This window comes from Lissotriton vulgaris, chromosome 5 (genome assembly GCF_964263255.1).
Source record: "Lissotriton vulgaris chromosome 5, aLisVul1.2, whole genome shotgun sequence".
Lineage (NCBI taxonomy): Eukaryota > Metazoa > Chordata > Amphibia > Caudata > Salamandridae > Lissotriton > Lissotriton vulgaris.
The window spans coordinates 103,560,607-103,581,432 of record NC_141693.1 but is presented as its reverse complement, the minus strand read 5'-3'; the positions used below and the strand labels follow the sequence as shown (position 1 = coordinate 103,581,432).

Below are 20,826 nucleotides of genomic sequence, written 5' to 3'. Positions count from 1 at the left end.
TTGCTGCCTTCTATTCTGCTGTCTTACTTCTGTTACCTTGTATGTTTGTTACCTACTTTCTGCCAAGTGTGCCCTGTGATTTCCTTCCTTTCCTGTTAAGCACTACTCCTTGCTAGCTCCTTGTCTATTGTGCTTGTGTTTAGTTCTACCCCCTTGCCGTTACTGCCTTGCGTGTTCCTGTTTGATCACCAGGATCCGTGGGCACAGCTGACTACCTAGGTGGTGCTTCTTGTTCACTGTGTGTATTGTCTTTGAGTTACATTTATAACATCACCATAGGTATAAGCTCCACAGACCCTGCCTTTGCATGCATATCCTACTTGTGGGTATTTGCAGTCTGTATCTGTAACAGCAATTGTGGGTAAGAAACTTACCAAGCTTCAGTCTTACCATGTGGAGCTCCTGAGAACTTTACCCCACCCCCCCTTTATTGTTAATGTTGTTTCATATATATATATATATATATATATATATATATATATATATATATATATATATATATATCTTGCACATTCGTCCCGGGTGTAGCTATTCTGAATGCTAAATTGCCTTGTGAGTGCCCTTCCTTTCTGAGTCTTAGCCATCTTGTTCCTTCGTGCAGGCTTTCCCTTTGGATCTCTTTTCTCCTCTGACTTCTTGTATGATCCTGGGCAGTGCTGTACTCCTCTTTCTGTGTACGTTTTTCTACCCACTTCCCAGTCCTTGCCCAAGTCCCTGACTGTGTTCCCCACATAGTCCCGGACAGTCCCTGACATATATCTTCTATACGTAGCCCAAGCACCCCATATCTGCTCACTTTTCCGTGGGCATCCCAGGCTCTGGTATATCATCTGTTCTGCCCTGTAGCACCAGTCAAGGTCTTTCTTCCAGGCTGCGAGTGTGGGGAGTGTCCCTGCTCCCCATGCTCGGGTGATGTTCCTCTTGGCCACCCTTCCCGCCAGAGCTAGCCAGGTCTTGGCCGATTGCGGCCACGTAGTTTCGCCAGTCACACCCTAGATGAGCCACCTTGGCTCAAGTGGGACGTCCTCACCCACCAATTTCATCATTACTCGTGTTATACATTCCCAGTATGTTTGAATCCTAGGGCATGACCATAGTATATGAAAGAAGGGCCCTGTCTCTCCACCCCCCCGCACGCATTCGTCAGTCTTGCACTATTTTTGTCCTTTCCCAACATTAAAATATTATCCAGGAAGAACTTCACCTCCTTTATTTTGCATAAGATCCTATACAGCTGTGTTTGATAAACTGCTGCAGCGCACACCAACACAAATGGCATGCATTTAAATTGAACACACCCCAAGGATTAATAAATGTTGTATATTTTCTACCCTCTGCTGATGATATGCTATATATAGGTCAATTGTTGAAAACGGGAAACATCGGTTACATCGCAGTGTTTACTCCGCAATACCTTTACAACGCGGGTATTACAATGCAAGTCCTTACAATGACTTTCGCTGGATGGCGCTCTAACCTAAGGAATAGTATGATTTACTATTCCAACACCTTCCCTACTGTACTTAGACTGGAGTTGGAATAGTAAATCATACTATTCCTAAGTACAGCGCCCTACAGCGCAAGTCGTTGTAGAGACTTGCCTTGTAATGCCTGCATTATACCGCGATGTAACGTCGCATATTCGTTGAAAACCATTTTGCCCTTTTTGTCAATAACATTTATAGTATTCAGTAAGGGATATCTCTCCTCAATGAACTCATTCAAATATCGTAGATCCACACACAAACTAATTTTTTTTGGACCATCTTGCAATTAAAATGCAGAATATCCTATCAGAGGCATCAACTGGCTCTATTACATCAGCTTGAATAAAGCTCCTTAGCTAGCTCTTCTCTCAATAAAATTGGAATGCTCCAGAGCCAATGCTCTTTAGGAAAAATATTTCCTTGACAGCATGTTATGCTCGAATCCCATCAGTTTGCCAGTCCTACCAGTTAAAACCCAACGGTATCTTTTTAACATACATTTACCTAGTCTGTTTCCCTTTCTGCCACAATCAAGCTTACAGCTTGCTGTTAGGATTCAGTTAAAACAATGTGTAAATTCCTTCGATGCATCCATCCCACCAACATAAAATGTTATTGTTTTTAAACTTGCACATTAAGGTTTTGTACTCCAACATATAATTTCACACTATACACTTCTGATCTAATATCTGCCAGAAACAACTTCCATCCAGTTTTTCAAACAAACTTTTTCTTCCACACATCTTCTTAAATGATGGTATACAGTAATCCAGAGTCCGCTACTACATGTATTCCAAACTCACCTACTTTTATGTAATAGACTGTTTTAGTTTTTTCACTTTTTTCATCAACATTCAAGATTACTATTTCTGTTAAATTCTTTTTCTCCCTTAAATCATTATCACTGGATAGCCAATTTTCATGATCTATTTCCATACATTTTCAGAATTTTTTTATGGGTTGTGATTAGTAATTTCAGACCTGTAACACCTCAGGCTCCCGCGTCTTGTTTGTGGAGATACTATCTTTATATTTTTTTTCTAAATCTTTATCTGTAATCTCATAATTTACATGAATTTGGACATCTTCTCAATACATTAGCCTGCCTAAAGATTGCTGAAATGTTCTTACATTTAGAGTCACCTTTGATCTGCACTTGTTCCTGAATACTTCGATTTGATGCATGCATAACAACTTGTTCTCTGATGAAGTGGTAATGAAGAAAGTCAGTTTCTTTAATGCGTTAACATACTCATCAAATGTTTCACTTTTTCCCTACTTTCTGTGAAAGAACTTATAACGAGTGGTTCCAATGCACCCTTGGTAGCAAAGTAACTGTCCAAATCAGCCAAAGCATTATCACAATCAGGGGCATCTCCAGCACCACCTTCTTTTGGGTCTTGTTTGTAAACCCTTAATGCTGGGCATAAGAAGTATAGTTGAATAAAAAAATAATTCTCTCCTGAATCCCGTTTTTTTCCTGATCAATAGACCATATTTCAAGAAGTATTTTTTTATTCAGTCCATTTTCAATGGAGCGCTAATTGTAATACTTTTGTGTTGAGATATTGAAGCCGGAGCGGTAATTTTAGTATAGCACATTACTTGATTGTGCTAATTGGCATCTTGGGCATTGGTGAACTAATGTGGTCTTGAACTGGACATTTTCATATAGAACATCACACAGTTTGCTCCTCAGGACATGAAGACATAGAAAAATGGAGTTGTGCCTATAATCATGGAGGATACTGTAAAGTCTGTAAATAGAAATAGTGCCATGAATGATACATTTATTGTAATCAGAGTATGTGGACACAGCTCTTGTACTTTACAATAATCCAGGTTTATGCCCCGACAACACATGCAAATGAAGAGGCAGATCAATGTTAGGATCAAGTCCTTGCTGAAATTGACAGAAAATGCAAATGGGATGTACTTCTAATGGTTGGACAAAGGAAAGTCAAAGTTGGCAGTGGAAAATATGGCAACATAGTTAAGCACAAGGTTACTGGAAGCAGAAATCATGAGGAGAAAACAGATTGTCTGTTTCTGGCAGTTTAATGACCCCATCATGACAAGTAATGCCATTCAGCAGATTATAGAGCAGTTCACAAATTGATCAGTTTTAAAGTTCAAGTCAAGCATAAGAAAAGGAACATGGTCATTTTACATCCAATATGTAATATGGAAAATATATATCCCCCCTTTAAGCATAGTTTAAAATCCCAATTTGAAATGGTGAATGTGATTTCTAGGACCCCAGAAGAACTATGGATAGAAATAAAAAACTCATCATGGATGAAACTCAGAGGGGCTACTCAAGAAAAAAGCAAAAAATCCCAGTTGATAACAGAACAGACAGCAGAAACTACAGAGAAAATCAGGAGTCCAAAATTATAAAATAATAAGGTGTTTTACAAAGAATTGTGTTACAACTTACATGGCAGAGCTGGTAGAGTCAAAGACTAATATTACAACAACATTTGCAAGGACAGTGAAGATGGAAACAAATATGGAAAATCAAGGAGGTGAAAATAATATTCTAAATACCTCTACAGTGGGGATGTCAACCTTCCAGATATTTTAGTGGATATTAGTTAGTTAGTTAACCTTACTAATGGAAAAAGGTATCCGATCAGCCCTAAAATCATTGCCAAGAAGTGAAGCTGCAGTATTCATGGCATTGCAACAGAAATACTACAAACCACATAAGAAGATTCAGTCAAACCTAGCAAACTGTCGCAACAGATTGGAAGATATTAGTCTACATTCCAATACTAAATTAAGGATATCTTCCAAATCGTACAAACTACCATAAAAGTTCCCTAATTTCACATGTCAGCAGGATAATACACGAAGCTTGCAGGAATAGGAACTATCACGGCAGATATCATTTCGGTAATGAGAAGGACAAGGAATACCAAAAGGAAATTAGCATGTGCTTTATTGAATACAGCAATACCCATGATTGTATAGACCATATAAAACTGTGGAACATTTTTAGGAAATGGGTACCTAGAACATCATATTGTTCTCATTTATCACCTACAGACTCAAAAGGACAAAACATATTAAACAGACTGGTTCGATATTGGCAAAATTGGTAGACAAGGTTGCAGGCTATCACTCTGCATATTCAACTTGGATGCAGAATGCATAGTGAGAGAAGCTGGTCTGAAAGATGTACATGGATTGAAAATTGGCAGAAGAAACTCCACAACCTTCAGTAAGCTAATGACACAACTCTTATTACTGAAAGTTAAGGAAACTAAGAACCTCTATACTAGAAGTCAAGAAACATAGCAAAAGATTGTGGCCATGACTAAAAGTATAAAACTCTAAAGTGATGAGAACAGGTGCAGTTACAGATTTAAAAGCTGAAGGTGAAGATCCAGAAGTGGGACACAGGTTCTCTTCCAGGGGATACTCATCAATAGTCATAAGCACTAAATAGTCCCGACCACACGCCGGGACCCCAGAGCAAATAAAAATACATACATATTTGTATGACTAAAGAGTTAAAAGTACAGAGTACCCTCAAACGTACATGTATATACACATACATGCAGTCTAAAACACCAAAGGCTAAAATGCCAAAATTACATTGAATTTTTCATTTAAAATAAACATATATCTAATAGCATTTCTGTAACATACCACATGCACACTTTCTCTTTCTAAAGCATAGCCTTTATTTTCAAAGAAAACGGCAAAGTAATAGAAGGCATGTTAGCCCATAGGTTGCACAGATAAACCACATCAATAAACTGGCACCGTGCCTTTAAGACCTCCAAAACCTCCATGCGCCATCATACCCCACAGGTGACAGGCTAATAGCATTGAGCTCGTCCGTTTTTGACTTTCTGTCTAGAATTGGTACTTAGAAGTCATTTTTTTACCCTGTGTCACATGCAACCTCTCCAATAGGAATTAGAGGGTCAGTGGTAGCTGATCTGGGGCCGCTGAGAGGACAGACTGACTCTCCCTCAGATGGCCAAGGGCTCCCTTTGATGGTGGATAAAATGTCTTCATTTGTTAAAAGGGGTTCTCTTTCATCAGGACCTTCCCTGCCGGACACCCATCGTGAACGCATCCATCCAGGGATGGGGAGCTCTCTTCAAGTTCAGGGAGTGTGGTTGGAAGCGGAGAAGGGTATCACATCAACATGTTGGAACTGAGGGACGTAAATCTAATGCTCAAGTCATTCTACCCTTCCAACCAGGCATACTTCCTGTTAGTACAAATGGACAATACCACCATCATGCATTACCTGAACAAACATGGAGGAACCAGGTCAAGGTCCCTACCGCTAGAAGCTCAAGCCATGTGGAAGTGCTACTGGTGAGAGAGTTGGCCATATCTGCGATAAATCTCCTGGGCACACTCAATGTTCAAGCAGATGCCGTCAGTCGCAACTTCGTCAAAGCTCACGACTAGGTGTTAAACAACGAATTTGCACAAGGCATTTTCCAACGATTGGGAACTCCAGATATCGATCTGTTTGCGGACGCAACAAAAGTAAAATGCTGCGTCTTCGCATCCAGTTATCCCCAACCAGGCTCCAGAGGCAATGTGCTTTTGATCAGCTGGTCAGAGACATTATTTTATGCTTTTCCTCCAATACGGCTCATTCCTTCTTCACCTGTCCAAGACACCCACAGGAGGTTGCTATGCCGGCTGGATCTACTCTCTAAACGGGGGGAAGGTGTTCCATCCCAGTCTTCCCTCTCTGAGCTTGATGGCATGGCTCCTGAGGTTCTCCAATATGGACATCTAAGTCTTCCACCAGACTGTTTGAACATTTTGAAAGAATCTAGGAGGTCATCCACACGGAAGTCATATGCTCTCAAATGGAAGAGTTTCTATTTGTCGTCCACCAACAATGGTCATAATCCCATCATAGGGCAGGAACATGTTATCCTTCCCTACTTATTGTATTTGGCCAAATCTGGACTCCAGTTTGCATAGATAAAAGTGCACCTGGGGGCCATTACAGCATATCTGAAGTCACCCACACAGGTTTCCTTTTTTCAGATGCCTGTAGTTAAGGACTTCCTTGAAGGGTTAAAGAAGGTCTACCCTCTCCGCCCCGTCCCCCCGGTTAGGTCTCCGTCCCTCCTTGGGAGCCTAATGTAGTACTTTCTAAATTAATGGGTCCTCCCTTCGAACCCATACATAATGCGTCCCTACAGCACCTGGCTTGGAAGACCGCTTTTTTGTGTGGCAATTACCTCTTCTCACAGAGTTAGTGAGGTCCAGGCTCTGTGTTCTAAGGGGTCTTATCTGCTTTTCCATTCCAATAGGGTGGTCTTGAGGACACATCCTAGTTTTTTACCAAAGGTTATTTCTGATTTTCATATTAATCAGTCGACAGCCACGGCCCGTGGAGCGAGTTGCTGTGGGGCAGAGAGGCGGGGCGGGGGAGGGGCAGAGTGGGGGGTGCTAAAACCCGGCATATGGATTATTGAAGGTAAGTAAGCAATTTAATTAATAAAACGAATTTCGTAGCTTGCCCTGCATCGCAAAAAATGCGATGCAGCGCACGCTACGAAATTCGTTTTAATAATTAAATTGTTTACTTACCTCCAATAATCCATATGCCGTTTTTTAGCACCCCCCACCCTGCCCCTCCCCCGCCACTCTGCCCCACTGCAACTCCGTCCACGGGCCGCGGCTGTCAGTCAATTACCCTACCTACTTTTTTCCCACACCCGTCCACTTCTCCAGAGAGGTTGTTACATTCTCTTGATATCAAAAGGGTTCTTAAATTCTACCTTGATAAAACCAAAAACATCAAGAAATCGGACCGTTTATTTATAAATTATGGTTCTATGTGCACTGGTTTCCCTTACTAAAAACAAAACATCTCCTGATGGATAGTGTCTTGCATTTGCTTCTTTTACCAGTTAGCCAGCAAACAACTCCTTGGTAAGCTGACGGCTCATTCTACAAGGGGAAATGCCTCCACTACAGCCCTCCTCAGAAATGTACCCATTGCAGAAATATGTAACCCTGCCACATGGCGATCGTAACACACCTTACTCGCCATTTTTGCTTGGGTTCCGACACTCAGGCAGATGCCCTGTTTGGGCAAGCCTTGTTAAGAAACCTTTTAGGGTAAATTACCCTTAGTGTGGTTAACTGCTTTGGTGTTAGTCCGCAGATGCTAGGGATGGGCTTGCTATTCTATTCATTGCTTATGACTATTGATGAGTATCCCCTGGAAGACAAGGATATGTTACTTATCTGTAGTCCTAGTTCTCTTCCAGAAATATACTCATTAAATTCATTAGCAACGTATGAATACCGTATGCAGTAGAACTCTTATGGCTTCATATCATTAAACTTTTTGATACACCATATAAAAGACCTAATCTAACTGTCACTTGTGGGGCATGATGGCAGCATGAATGTCTTGGAGCTCTTAAAGGCACAGCACCAGTTTATTCTGTTGTGGTTTATCTATGCAGACTATGGGCTAACATGCCTTCCATTACTTAGCCTTTTTCTTTGCAAATAAAGGATATGCTTTAGAAAGTGAAAGTGTGTATGTCCTCTGTTACAGAAATGCTATTAGATTTATGTTTATTGTAAATGAAAAATTCAATGCAATTATGGTATTTTAGCCTTCTTTGTGATTTAGACTGCATTTACATGTATGTGTATATACATATATATGTATGTTTGAGGATACTTTATACTTTTAACTCTTTAAACATATATATGATTTTATTTTTATGCTCCGGGGTCCTCACGCGTGGGCGGGACTATTCAGTGCTTATAACTTTGATGAGTATACCCCTGGAAGAGAACTAGGATTACAGGTAAGTAATTTATCATTCGGTCATCTGCGATCATTAATCAATTATGAAGATTGCAGCAGTCAAGACATACGCCACAGATTACCACTGGACAGAGCTGCAATGAATAATTGAAAAAAGAGGTTTCAAATGCACTGATGTAGCTAAAAGAACCAAGGCCAGATTGGTACAAGTGATGATATTCATCTTTACAGTGCACAGATGCAAATGTTGAACAATGAGAAAAAAGAAAAGGAAGAACATAGATGCCTTTGAACTGTTGTGTTGGAGAAGACTTTGCCAATACAGTTGAAAACACGGAAATCAAATTGGAGTCTGTTTGGTCAAAACAAGCCAGAACTTTCACTCAAAACACAGATGACCAGATTGTATATCTCGTACTTTGGAAAATTAACGTAAAGACCATTCCCCTAGAAAAGAAATGTGAACACCTGTCACACATACCCCTACCAGTAGTACCCGATACCACCAGCTTTCAGATGAATCCTCACCAAGGCCTTGTGCTTTATGGATACAAAGAATCCATCACTCTGGTACGCAGACATCAGTGGGAACCAGCGGGGAAACAACGGAGACTCACTCCTTGGCATGGAGACTGATGTCCTTGTGGTAATTTAGGGGTCAGCCATGGATGCACCCGCGACGTCCGAGGTACCCCCTCTGCAGTGCTGATGTTTCAATCTGCTTCCATCTACCCTAAATTCTACCCACAGTGCGTTTGGTTGGTTGTTAGCGGAGACAGAATGGATTGCAATTGCAGTGAATTCTAATAAAAGGTGGAGCTTAACATTTTTACCATATAGAATATTTAACAGTGTCCGTTCCAGTCCGGGATAATGTGAGATATATTTAATAATTAGGTGTGCATTAAAGATTGGCACTTAATTGCATTAACGTTTATGGTTTTATTGTATTTTTTTCTACCCATATAATTCAAGACATTTCCGTTTATAACAAAATTTGGTAGTAAGTGTTAAACCAAGGAGAAGACTTAAAAAATATTTCTTTGCGAATTTATTGGAATGCACTGTACATTTAGAAGGGCGGGCAGGGATAGGTTTTTGGATTCCCAGGCCAGTCAATATAATATCTATTAATCTTTCAGTTTCTGTATATAGAGTCTCATAATTTTTAAAATGCATTGTTATAGCAATTATTAAATTGGAAATGTTGTCCATTCCATTATCACTGTCTTGCCCTTGGACCGGGAGGCAGCTCCACATAACACAGGAGATTTTATTAAAATGCTGACCTTTAAATGAGATGAAAAGGCAGATACTGCCGCAATATAACAAGTAGAGGAGACATCCCGTAAAACTACATTAGAAGGAGAGACCAAATTAGGATGGTTATGCACTTTTCATTCAAAGTACCTGAAAAGGATCCAAGCTCATCTGCTGCTGGGAGGCAGTGTAGCTGTGTCCAGATGAGCAGATTATAGAATTTGTCATTTCTTTGCACAAGGACCCATGATCATGTTCTTAAAACCAATTCATGATTTAAGGCTATCCACAATGAGTATGTGTCCCGAGGTGGTTGGGACGTTGGGATTTGGACTGGGGGTTGTTGCTTCTACAGGTGGGGCTGATGAAAAGAGGAACACAGGCGCCTTCAGTAACGGTTTTAACGAAGGCTTTATTGGGACGTAAGTCTTTTTCATGAAACACAGTCTTTTGAATAGGGACAAAGAAAAGTAATCCTCTTGCGTTGACTCGTTGGCTTCGGGACGTCAGGTGGTCGAGGTCCACACCGGGAGTCGTCTTTTGGTTCCGCTCCGGTACCGGCAAAGGAAAGGAAACGAGGGTCAGGACAAAATATTGTTGTGATACGTTCTCAAGGGACCGGGAGTGAGGGAGTAACCGCCATGAGTTCATGCACTACTTAATCTACCCCTAACAGGTGGGGAAAGGAAGTGCTCGTGCGGGGGTACAGGATAGAGGGCTTTTCTACAGAAACGTTCACTGCTGTTTCTTCCGCCCGACCCAACCCGCTACCCGGCCCCGTACCTCTTGGAGCCACGCTTCTCCCGTGGGAACGTGGCGGGGCGAAGCGTGAAACCGTTGGCCTCCTGGCTTGTCGTTCTCCTTCCGCTCCGAGTCCTGGAAACTCCCGTCGTCTTCCACGTGTGCCTCCGCTCCTTGGGAAACGCCGTCCGCCGAGAATTCTGTCTTTCCGGCTTTTGACGCCGCTACGCCCTCAGGGGGTGGAGACTCGTTACCTGGCTCAGAAGTGTTAAAGGGGCCTTCCGAATTACTAATCGGAATCCAGACTGAGTCGTCCTCTTCGGTCCACGAAGCTGATGTATTCTGTGGGGACAAGGTGCAGGGTAAAAGAGGTGTGGCTGTCCACCATTCGGCAGTAGTCTGAGGTTCCGGCCCCCGTGCCCCGTCACAGTATGCATAATGCCAATTTCATGAAATGAATTAATTGGAGCTCTTTGCAGGTCTGTTAGCCATTCTAAAAAACAGAATGGATTTTGCCATTTGATGGCTCCACAAGCCATGGCTTACTAAGCATGTTAGTGCAGGTGGGCTTTTGTGAAGGGTTAAGCATGGTTCCTTGAATTTTCTCCCCACCGGATAGAGGTATCCCAGTGCCCTCCCTATCAAGTTCATCCACAACTGTGGAGGCAAATCTGCCTGTAAACTGGAAGGCAGTAATAGTTTAGTCCTACTGCCACACGCCATCTTTGCATTTGCAAGATCTAGGATCACACTAGCATTCACTAGAACAACGCAATGCTTTTAAGTGCTGGAGCGCTCCCATGCACTAACACATGCCTTTTGTTGTAAGTTTTCTCCGCCAGTAAGTGGCACTCTAAGTCTAATGTCTTATCTCACATTAGGGAACTGCTGGCACTGATCCCGCATGCTTTTTCCTTTACTCATCAGAGGAGCAGCAGTTGGAGCCGGAAGGACCTTCTGTGAACATTTAACTGTTTTCACTCCTAATAATTTTGTATTTTTCACTACTGGCATGTCTGAAGAGACTGTATTTTTTTAACACATTGTCTTTGTAGAATTTTGAAAGATGGGCATCAGCCCAGCCGCGGCCCATGCAGATAAGAGAGGTGGGGCGGTCTGGCCGGGTGGGGGGGATTCGACAGACGACCCCAATGGAAAATTAAATAAATAATACATGTTCCATGGTTATCATCTGTCAAAAACCACCCCACCCGGCCCCCCGCTCTTACCTGCATGGGCCGCGGCTGTAACAGCCATCGTGGCAGGAGCCGTTGATTAGTGGTTTAAGTACAATATCTGAAGATAGACTTGTGAGTTCAATGAGTCACTGTGTGATCGTGGGCAAATAACTTAAGATCATTATACTCCAGTTTCCTTATGTACATCAATAGCAAGAGGTGAATTGAAAAGAAAACTTACACTTAACCAAGGCACAGGTGCCTCTTAAAGATGGGTAGGCCTGTAGTAGTGAGCCGGGATAGGGGAACGTTTTGGCAAAATGTGGAATATGTCCAATTCAAGAGGTTCCGCATAACAGACATGCCTACAAAATGCATTTTATTCTGAGTTCCTAATTCCGAGCCTACACTGCCTGCTGTGGGGCACTTGTGCATTGTTTCAGCTAACCCAATTGCTCAGCTCCTATTGGCCCAGAACAGACTGACTAAACACCAAACAATCTGTCTGGCTAAAGAACCATCGCTTCTGAAAGATGATTAGGTGGATGTGGGCAGGAACTTCCCTGTGTTAGGAAAGTGGTTTAAACCTCGTTTTCTGCTTAGCCTTAAGTGCTCAATTTGAGCGGGTGTTTTCCAGTGCTCACCACTGGCACTTAATTGGTTTCCGGTGCTGGGCACTTAACTATCATCACCACACTTATGACACTCTACCACATAGTGGCCCTGCTCATCTAATTTAGAGATGAGCAGAACAATGGTTGTTTATGAATACAATATACATTGAAAAAATACTTATACCTGCCTCTCCAGCCACTCCTTTGTCATTGGGGACCTGGAATAGTCTGAACTGTTGTACTTATAGGCGAGCAAGATGGTTGGTAGCTGGTTTGGTACCGCCATTGGCAGCGATGATGGGGCAATGGGTGGTGCAAGCTGCAGTGGCCTCCTGGTCAGGGCCCGGCACTTGTTATTTTACAAATTAAGCACTGCTTTCCTCAGATATAACAATGTTCAGACAGGGATGTGTTCCCTACCTGTTCATAGCAGTGCAAAGAAGCTTGTATCAACAACCTCTGCAGTGGTAGTCATGGATCCTCTCATGGCGTGCTTCAGAATGCATTAACCGTCCCAAACCACTTACCTCTCAGTGGCGTAACGAAACTTGAGGGGGCCCCCCTGCAAACTACATGGAGGGGGCCCCCCTCCCATCCTCCGTGCCAGTCTAGAGCTCTCAGGCCAGCGACCCGCCATACTGCAGGGGATGCGGGGCGATTGTTACGCCACTGTCACCAATGCAGCCGTTATAAGTAACACTGGATGGTGGAGGTAAAGGTTGGGCTTAGTCTGCCAGCAGGCTATCATAGGTGGTGGTTCATTCATTACAGGGTCCCTGCCATCAGTACGCCAGGGAAGTTTGCCCAATTCTAGGTGGGTTTCCTGATGCAGACTCCTGTCATGATATACAACATCGGGCCCACTCATCATTCAGTTTTGACGAAAAGTGCATCCACTGCTCCTTCTCGTTCCCGTTTTAAAACATTAGACAAAGCGACAATGCAGTATTTCAAAAGCAGATGTAAAGACAAAGAGCACATTTTGATAATACATTTTTATTAGTAGACAATAGCAATCTTAAGAGGCATTGCATAGCTTCATACACACTGTGACCCCAATTCCCTCACATTCTCTCTCTCTCTCTCTCTCTCTCTCTCTCTCTCTCAATGAGTCAGTCTCTCTCTCTCAGTCAGTCAGTCAGTCTCTCTCTGTCATTCAGTCAGTCTGTCAGTCTCTCTCTCTCTCTCTCTCTCTGTCAGTCTGTCTGTCATTTGGTCTCTCTCTCTCTGTCAGTTTCTCAGCCAGTCAGTCTCTCCGTCAGTCAGTATACAGACTCTGAGTCAGTCAGTCTCTACTCTCTCTCCACTCTATCTCTCTCTCTCCATTCTCTCTCTCAACTCTGTCCACTCTATCTCCACTGTCTCTCCCTCCACTGTCTCTCCCTCCACTGTCTCTCTCTCCACTCTCTCACTCTCTCTACTCTCTCTCCAGTCTCTCTACTCTCTCTCCACTATCTCCACTCTCTCTCCACTCTCTCTCTCCACTGTCTCTCTCTCCACAGTCTCTCACTCACTCCCTTCTCTCTCTCTACTCTCCCTTCTCTCTCTCTACTCTCTCTCCACTCCCTCTACAATCTCTCCACTCTCTCTCCGCTCTCTCCACTCTCTCTCTCCCTTCTCTCTCTCTACTCTCCCTTCTCTCTCTCTACTCTCTCTCCACTCTCTCTACTCTCTCTACTCTCTATCCACTCTTTCTCTCTCCACTCTTTCTCTCTCCACTCTCTCTCTCTCTCCACTCTCTCTCTCCACTCTCTTTCTCCACTCTCTCTCTCTCCACCCTTTCCACTCCCTCTCTCTCCACTCTCTCTTTCCACTCTCTCCATTCTCTCCTCTCTTCCAACTCTCTCCTCTCTCTCCTCTCTCTCCACTCTCTCTCTCTCTCTCCTCTCTCTCTCTCTCCACTCTCTCTCTCTCCACTCTCTCTCTCTCCACTATCTCTCTTCACTTTCTCTCTCTCCACTCTCTCTCTCCACTCTCTCTCTCTCCACTCTCTCTCTCTCCACTCTCTCTCTCTCCACTCTCTCTCTCTCCACTCTCTCTCCACTCTCTCTCTCTCCACTCTCTCTCTCTCTCTCTCTCTCTCTCCACTTTCTCTCTCTCTCCACTCTCTCTCTCCACTCTCTCTCTCCACTCTCTCTCTCTACTCTCTCTCTCTCTCCACTATCTCTCTCTCCACTTTCTCTCTCTCCACTCTCTCTCTCTCTCCTCTCTCTCTCTCTCTCCACTCTCTCTCTCTCTCTCCACTCTCTCTCCACTCTCTCTCTCTCTCTCCACTCTCTCTCTCTCTCCACTCTCTCTCTCCACTCTCTCCACGTTCTCTTTCTCCACTCTCTCTCTCTCCACTCTCTCTCTCTCCACTCTCTCTCTCCACTCTCTCTCTCTACTCTCTCTCTCTCTCCACTATCTCTCTCTCCACTTTCTCTCTCTCCACTCTCTCTCTCTCTCTCTCTCTCTCTCTCTCCACTCTCTCTCTCTCTCTCCACTCTCTCTCCACTCTCTCTCTCTCTCTCCACTCTCTCTCTCTCTCCACTCTCTCTCTCCACTCTCTCCACGTTCTCTTTCTCCACTCTCTCTCTCTCCACTCTCTCTCTCTCCACTCTCTCTCCACTCTCTCTCTTTCCACTCTCTCTCTATCTCCACTCTCCCTCTCTCTCCACTCTCTCTCTCCACTCTCTCCACTTTCTCTTTCTCCTCTCTCTCTCTCCACTCTCTCTCTCTCCACTCTCTCTCTCCACTTTCTCTCTCTCCACTCTCTCTCTCTCTCTCTCCACTCTCTCTCTCTCCACTCTCTCTCTCTCCACTCTCTCTCTATCCACTGTCTCTCTCCGCTGTCTCTCTCTACTCTATCTCTACTCCCTCTACTCTCTCTACTCTCTCTCTCCACTCTCTCTCTCTCCACTCTCTCTCTCTCCACTCTCGCTCTCCACTCTCGCTCTCCACTCTCTCCACTCTCTCTCCACCCTCTCTCTCTACTCTCTTTCTCTACTCTCTCTCCACTTCTCTCTCTTGCTCCACTCTCTCTCTTGCTCCACTCTCTCTCTTGCTCCGCTCTCTCTCTTGCTCCACTCTCTCTCTTGCTCCACTCTCTCTCTTGCTCCACTCTCTCTCTCTTGCTCCACTCTCTCTCTCTTGCTCCACTCACTCTTGCTCCACTCTCTCTCACTCCACTCTCTCTCTCTCAATCCACTCTCTCTCTCACTCCACTCTCTCTCACAAAGTAGTGTGCGTTGCCATGGGTGTCCGCAGAAATGTTTCCAGGGGGAGGGGGGGGCACATTTTTTACTTCATCACCATCCCCCTTGCACCCTTCTCGCCCTCTGCCTTGCACCCTTCTCCCCCTCCGCCTTGCACCCATTTCTACCTTGCACCATTCTCCCCTCTGCCTTGCACCCTTCTCCCCTCTGCCTTGCACCCCTCTCCCCTCTGCCTTGCACCCTTCTCCCCTCTGCCTTGCACCCTTCTCCCCTCTGCCTTGCACCCTTCTCCCCTCAGCCTTGCACCCTTCTCCCCCTCTGCCTTACACCCTTGTCCCCCTCCGCCTTGCACCCTTCTCCCCCTCCGCCTTGCACCCTTCTCCTCTCCGCCTTGCACCATTCTCCCCTCTGCCTTGCACCCATCTCCACTCTGCCTTGCAGCCTTCTCCTCTCTACCTTGCACCCTTCTCCCCTCTGCCTTGCATCCTTTCCCCTCTGCCTTGCACCCTTCTCCCCTCTGCCTTCCACCCTTCTCCTCTCTACCTTGCACCCTTCTCCTCTCCGCCTTGAACCCTTCTCCCCTCCGCCTTGCACCCTTCTCCCCTCCACCTTGCACCCTTCTCCTCTCTACCTTGCACACTTCTCCTCTCTACCTTGCACCCTTCTCCCCGCTACCTTGCACCCTTCTCCTCTCTACCTTGCACCCTTCTCCCCTCTGCCTTGCACCCTTCTCCCCTCTGCCTTGCACCCTTCTCCCCTCTGCTTTGCACCCCTCTCCTCTCTACCTTGCACCCTTCTCCGCTCCACCTTGCACCCATCTCCTCTCTGCCTTGCGCCCTTCTCCTCTGTACCTTGCACCCTTCTCTCTACCTTGCACCCTTCTCCCCTCTATATTGCACCCTTCTCCTCTCTGCCTTGCACCCTTCTGCCCTCCGCCTTGCACCCTTCTCCTCTCTGCCTTGCACCCTTCTCCTCTCTGCCTTGCACCCTTCTCCCCTCTGCCTTGCACCCTTCTCCTCTCTGCCTTGCACCCTTCTCCCCTCCGCCTTGCACCCATCTCCTCTCCGCCTTGCACCATCTCCTCTCTGCCTTGCAACCTTCTCCTTTCTACACTGCACCCTTCTCCCCTATGCCTTGCACCCTTTTCGGCACCCCCTTGCCCCCCCCTGCGGACGCCCACATGGTGCTTCTAACAAGAGTGCTTACCTGAGGGCACCATTTTGCTACCTCATCCCTTCTCATATGAGCTTTGCCATGGAGAATGCTCTCTCTGGGGGCCCCCACTCCCACCCTTGTCAGGGTCCCGAGCAGTGCTCTGTGCTGCCTCCTGCTCTCTCTCTGAGGCCCCCACCCCCGTCCTTGTCAGGGTCCCGAGCAGTGCTCTGTGCTGCCTCCTCTCTCTCTGGGGCCCCCAGCCCCACCCCCGTCCTTGTCAGGGTCCTGAGCAGTGCTCTGTGCTGCCTCCTCTCTCTCTGGGGCCCCCAGCCCCTGTCTTTGTCAGGGTCCGGAGCAGCGCTCGGTGCTGCCTCCTGCTCTCTCTCTGGGGCCCCCAGCCCCGTCCTTGTCAGGGTCCCCAGCAGTGCTTTGTGTTGCTTCCTCTCTCTCTGGGACCCCCAGCCCCCGTCCTTGTCAGGGTCCTGAGCAGTGCTCTGTGCTGCCTCCTCTCTCTCTGGGGCCCCCGTCCTTGTCAGGGTCCTGAGCAGTGCTCTGTGCTGCCTCCTCTCTCTCTGGGGCCCCCGTCCTTGTCAGGGTCCTGAGCAGTGCTCGGTGCTGCCTCCTGCTCTCTCTCTGGGGCCCCCAACCCCCGTCCTTGTCAGGGTCCCGAGCAGTGCTCTGTGTTGCCTACTCTCTCTCTTAAGCCCCCAGCCACCGTCCTTGTCAGGGTCCGAAGCAGTGCTCTGTGCTGCCTCCTATCTCTCTGGGGCCCCTAGCCCCCATCCTTGTCAGAGTTCCGAGCAGTGCTGCCTCCTGCTCTCTCTCTGGGTCCCCCAGCCCCCGTCTTTGTCAGGGTCCCGAGCAGTGCTCGGTGCTGCCTCCTGCTCTCTCTCTGGGGCCCCCAACCCCCGTCCTTGTCAGGGTCCCGAGCAGTGCTCTGTGTTGCCTCCTCTCTCTCTTGGGCCCCCAGCCACCATCCTTGTCAGGGTCCCGAGCAGTGCTCTGTGCTGCCTCCTCTCTCTCTGGGGCCCCCAGCCCCCATCCTTGTCAGAGTTCCGAGCAGTGCTGCCTCCTGCTCTCTCTCTGGGGCCCCCAGCCCCGTCCTTGTCAGGGTCCTGAGCAGTGCTCTGTGCTGCCTCCTGCTCTCTGGGGCCCCCACCCCATCCTCTTTCTGGGCCTGGCACCTCTGACTGAAGAGAAACAATGTAGGTTGATACTTTGTTTCTCTTCAGTCAGAGGGAGGGGGCGAGGGACTCAGAGCAGGCTGCAGACACTGCACCTGCTTTAGAGGGAGAGAGGCTTGCTTAAGCGCAAGCCTCTCTCTCAGCTCTCACTGAAGAGACGAGGGGGGGGCCGGGCCCCCTTTATTTATTGCAGAGAGTGAGGCCCCCCCACCGTGGGGCCTGCGGGGGCGTTTGTTACGCCCCTGTTACCTCTCCTTTTACTTGTAGACTTTATACTTGGTTTTGACCCTCTAGAGCCCCCACTGCCTTTTGGCAAGGTTTGTACTATATTAAAGAAAAAGGGGTAACCCTGTGTCCCTCAGAACCTGGGTAATTAATGGTTAAGAAAAGATTGGTTCTGTTGGGTAAGACACATTACTTTGTTATTGCTGATAAATGCAATCAATAACAAGTGCTCTCTGATACACACCTAACTTGAGAAATGAATACTCAAATTACAAAATCACGAGATCAAATGTTTGTATTGTGTAATTTATGACAGAATTCATTCAATTTATATCTGAATTACTTCATTCAAAGGTAACATACAATGCATGATAGGACTGTAAGAAAAAGTGCAATAAGGTGAATGAGTGGAGAGTGCTCAATGAGTGAAGGAATATACAGTGCAAGGGGATTTCCTATATACAGATATATACAAGTGTTTCATTGGCCAGATTTTGATTTTCAGCCAAGGAGTCCTAGTGTTCCTATTGGGATCCTGGTGGTTCTGGACCTATGACATGCATCGACGTTTCGACCTTCTTGCGCCCTAGTAGGTGGTCGCGGCGGGTTTTTCTCAAAACAGAAATACAGGTGAATATTGATGACTGTTTGAGTTTCAGACTGGGGAATCTTAGCCTGAGTCCGTGTGGCGCAATGGCCAGTCGTATCGGGGTTATGAATTAGGAATCAGTCAAGTGGGGAAGGAGGTACATCGTCCCTCCTACCAGCTGCATAAATCCGTAGCCCACTTGATTGATTCCTGATTCATAACCCGGATACGACTGTCCATTGCGCCACACGGACTCAGGCTAAGATTCCCCAGTCTGAAACCCAAACTGTCATCAATATTCACCTGTATTCCTGTTTTGATTAAGACCCGCCGCAACCACCTACTGGGGCACAAGAGGGTCGAAACGTCGACGCATGTCATAGGTCCAGAACCACCAGGATCCCAATAAGAACTCTAGGACTCCTTGGTTGAAAATCAACATCTGGCCAATGAAACACTTGTATATATCTGTATATAGGAAATCCCCTTGCACTGTATATTCCTTCACTCATTGAGCACTCTTTACTCAAAGTCACCTTTTTGCACTTTTTCTGACCGTCCTATCATGCATTGTATGTTACCTTTGAATGAAGTAATTCAGATATAAATTGAATGAATTCTGTTATAAATTACACAATACAAACATTTGATCTCACGATTTTGAAATTTGAGTATTCATTACTCAAGTTAGGTGTGTATCAGAGAGCACTTGTTCTTGATTGCATTTATCAGCAATAACAAAGTAATGTGTCTTACCCAACAGATCCTAGGTTTGTACTATAGACATACAATATACAAATACAACATATCGGTTCACCTATGCAAACAAGAAGTACACATTCCCATTCTGGTGAGACTTTCAAAATGCACTTGTTTTATTTAAAAAATTTTAACATGCGATTATAGTGGTATACTTCTGTATTGGGTGATTTATTAAAAAGTTGAAAGGTTCATGCACTTGCACTGAATATTTTAGGAGATGTGCTCTCTAAATGCAGCTCTGTTGAATAGTACCCTGCTCGCTACAAAATTACTTATTCTGTATTTTTTACAGGGCCATTATGGAAAGAAAGCTGGCTGCCTCTGTTAATATTATGGCAAAGTCCAACTCTCTGTAAGTAATAATTAACATGTGTTTAAATGATTGGCCAGCCTGTGGGGCGGGAAGGTTTGGGCCTTGTACTATTGATCCAGTGAAAAGTAACTCGGGGCGCATGGCACCTTCGCATCCATCTGCTTCACCAGTGGGACACAGAACAGCACAGAGGCTCATGGAACGTATGCATTTCCCTGTGGGTTCCCGGGTATAGTGGCAGACATAGGTTCAATTTTTGTCACATTTAGTTTGTGTAAGTTTTCCACTCCTTCTGTCTCCCTATACAAAAAACAAGCGAGCTCCAATAAGTAAGAAATTATGCAAAATATACAGTCCTGGTGTCAAATATCTTGTTTGTTGGCATTGCGAGGAGAATGATTAGAAAATAAGTGGCTCTTTGAAGAACCTCTGTTGTTAAAAAGAGACTGATTTTAAAATATATGAAGTATTGAAGTACAATTGTTTCTCATTTGAGTGCAAACTCAGATTATAAATTAGTCATTGATTCCTCGAAACCCTAACAGATCGAACCCTTAAGCAGGTGTACTTGCACCATTAGTCTCTTGCTAAATGGAAACGTTCAGTGTGCAGGTGGAGATTATCCCCAGCTGCCTCTTGTAAATTAGCCCCTTCTAAAACTTCCCTGCCCCTGACCAGACATGCTCTCTTTATTAATGGGTGTAATATTGGGCTGCTTTACAGTTTTACAGAGATGCTTAAGCTACTAATGAAAGTGCTGAGATCTTTAGGGACCAATGCACCTGTCCGCATCAGAAGGTATTCAGATTAGACAAAACATGACTCTTGGAAAATACTGAGTTTTGGAGTACTAAAATACAAATGAGGCACACAGAAGTGATCAGGCACCTCTGTCTAGTTTCATGAAGTAACTCAGGGCACAATGCATTTGATGACCCACGTAGCTCGTAGCTAACCAATGTCTGTCCCAGATGAGTTAAGATTGAACAGAGCAATTGATTCCTGTTGTACTGCACTTGCAAACAGTTTGTTTGACCTGGGTTCCTGCTACACATCTTCAGATTCATATTGAAAGCAGGCATCAGTTTGGAACTGTTTAGTCTGGCTATTGGTTATACAGAAGAACAAAAGCTAGAGGTACAGTCCATAAACAGAAATCAACGTGTGAGGGCAAAGCAACATTGATCATGTTGGTGCAATTGTCAGCTGTGTTTGCTCCCAAAACCTTAGTGGATGTCCCTTCTGCCGGCCCTACACTCTTTTCTGCCTCATGGAAAACCCTTGTTGTAGGCCAGTCTGCCATAGTAACTATGGCATTTCAGGGCAGAGAGAGTCCTTAA

At 45.5% G+C, this 20,826-nt stretch overlaps 1 protein-coding gene across 2 annotated transcripts in view; it reads left to right on the top strand.

Annotated features, from left to right (window-relative positions):
* The window catches only part of LOC147710298 (protein CutA homolog), a 308,574-nt gene that overhangs the window by 170,192 nt on the left and 117,556 nt on the right, over positions 1–20,826 (top strand). For both annotated transcript variants that reach the window (XM_086920995.1, XM_086920994.1), the window contains exon 3: positions 19,466–19,525. In XM_086920995.1, the coding sequence (XP_086777121.1) occupies positions 19,466–19,525 (60 nt within the window). The remainder of the gene's footprint in view (positions 1–19,465; positions 19,526–20,826) is intronic.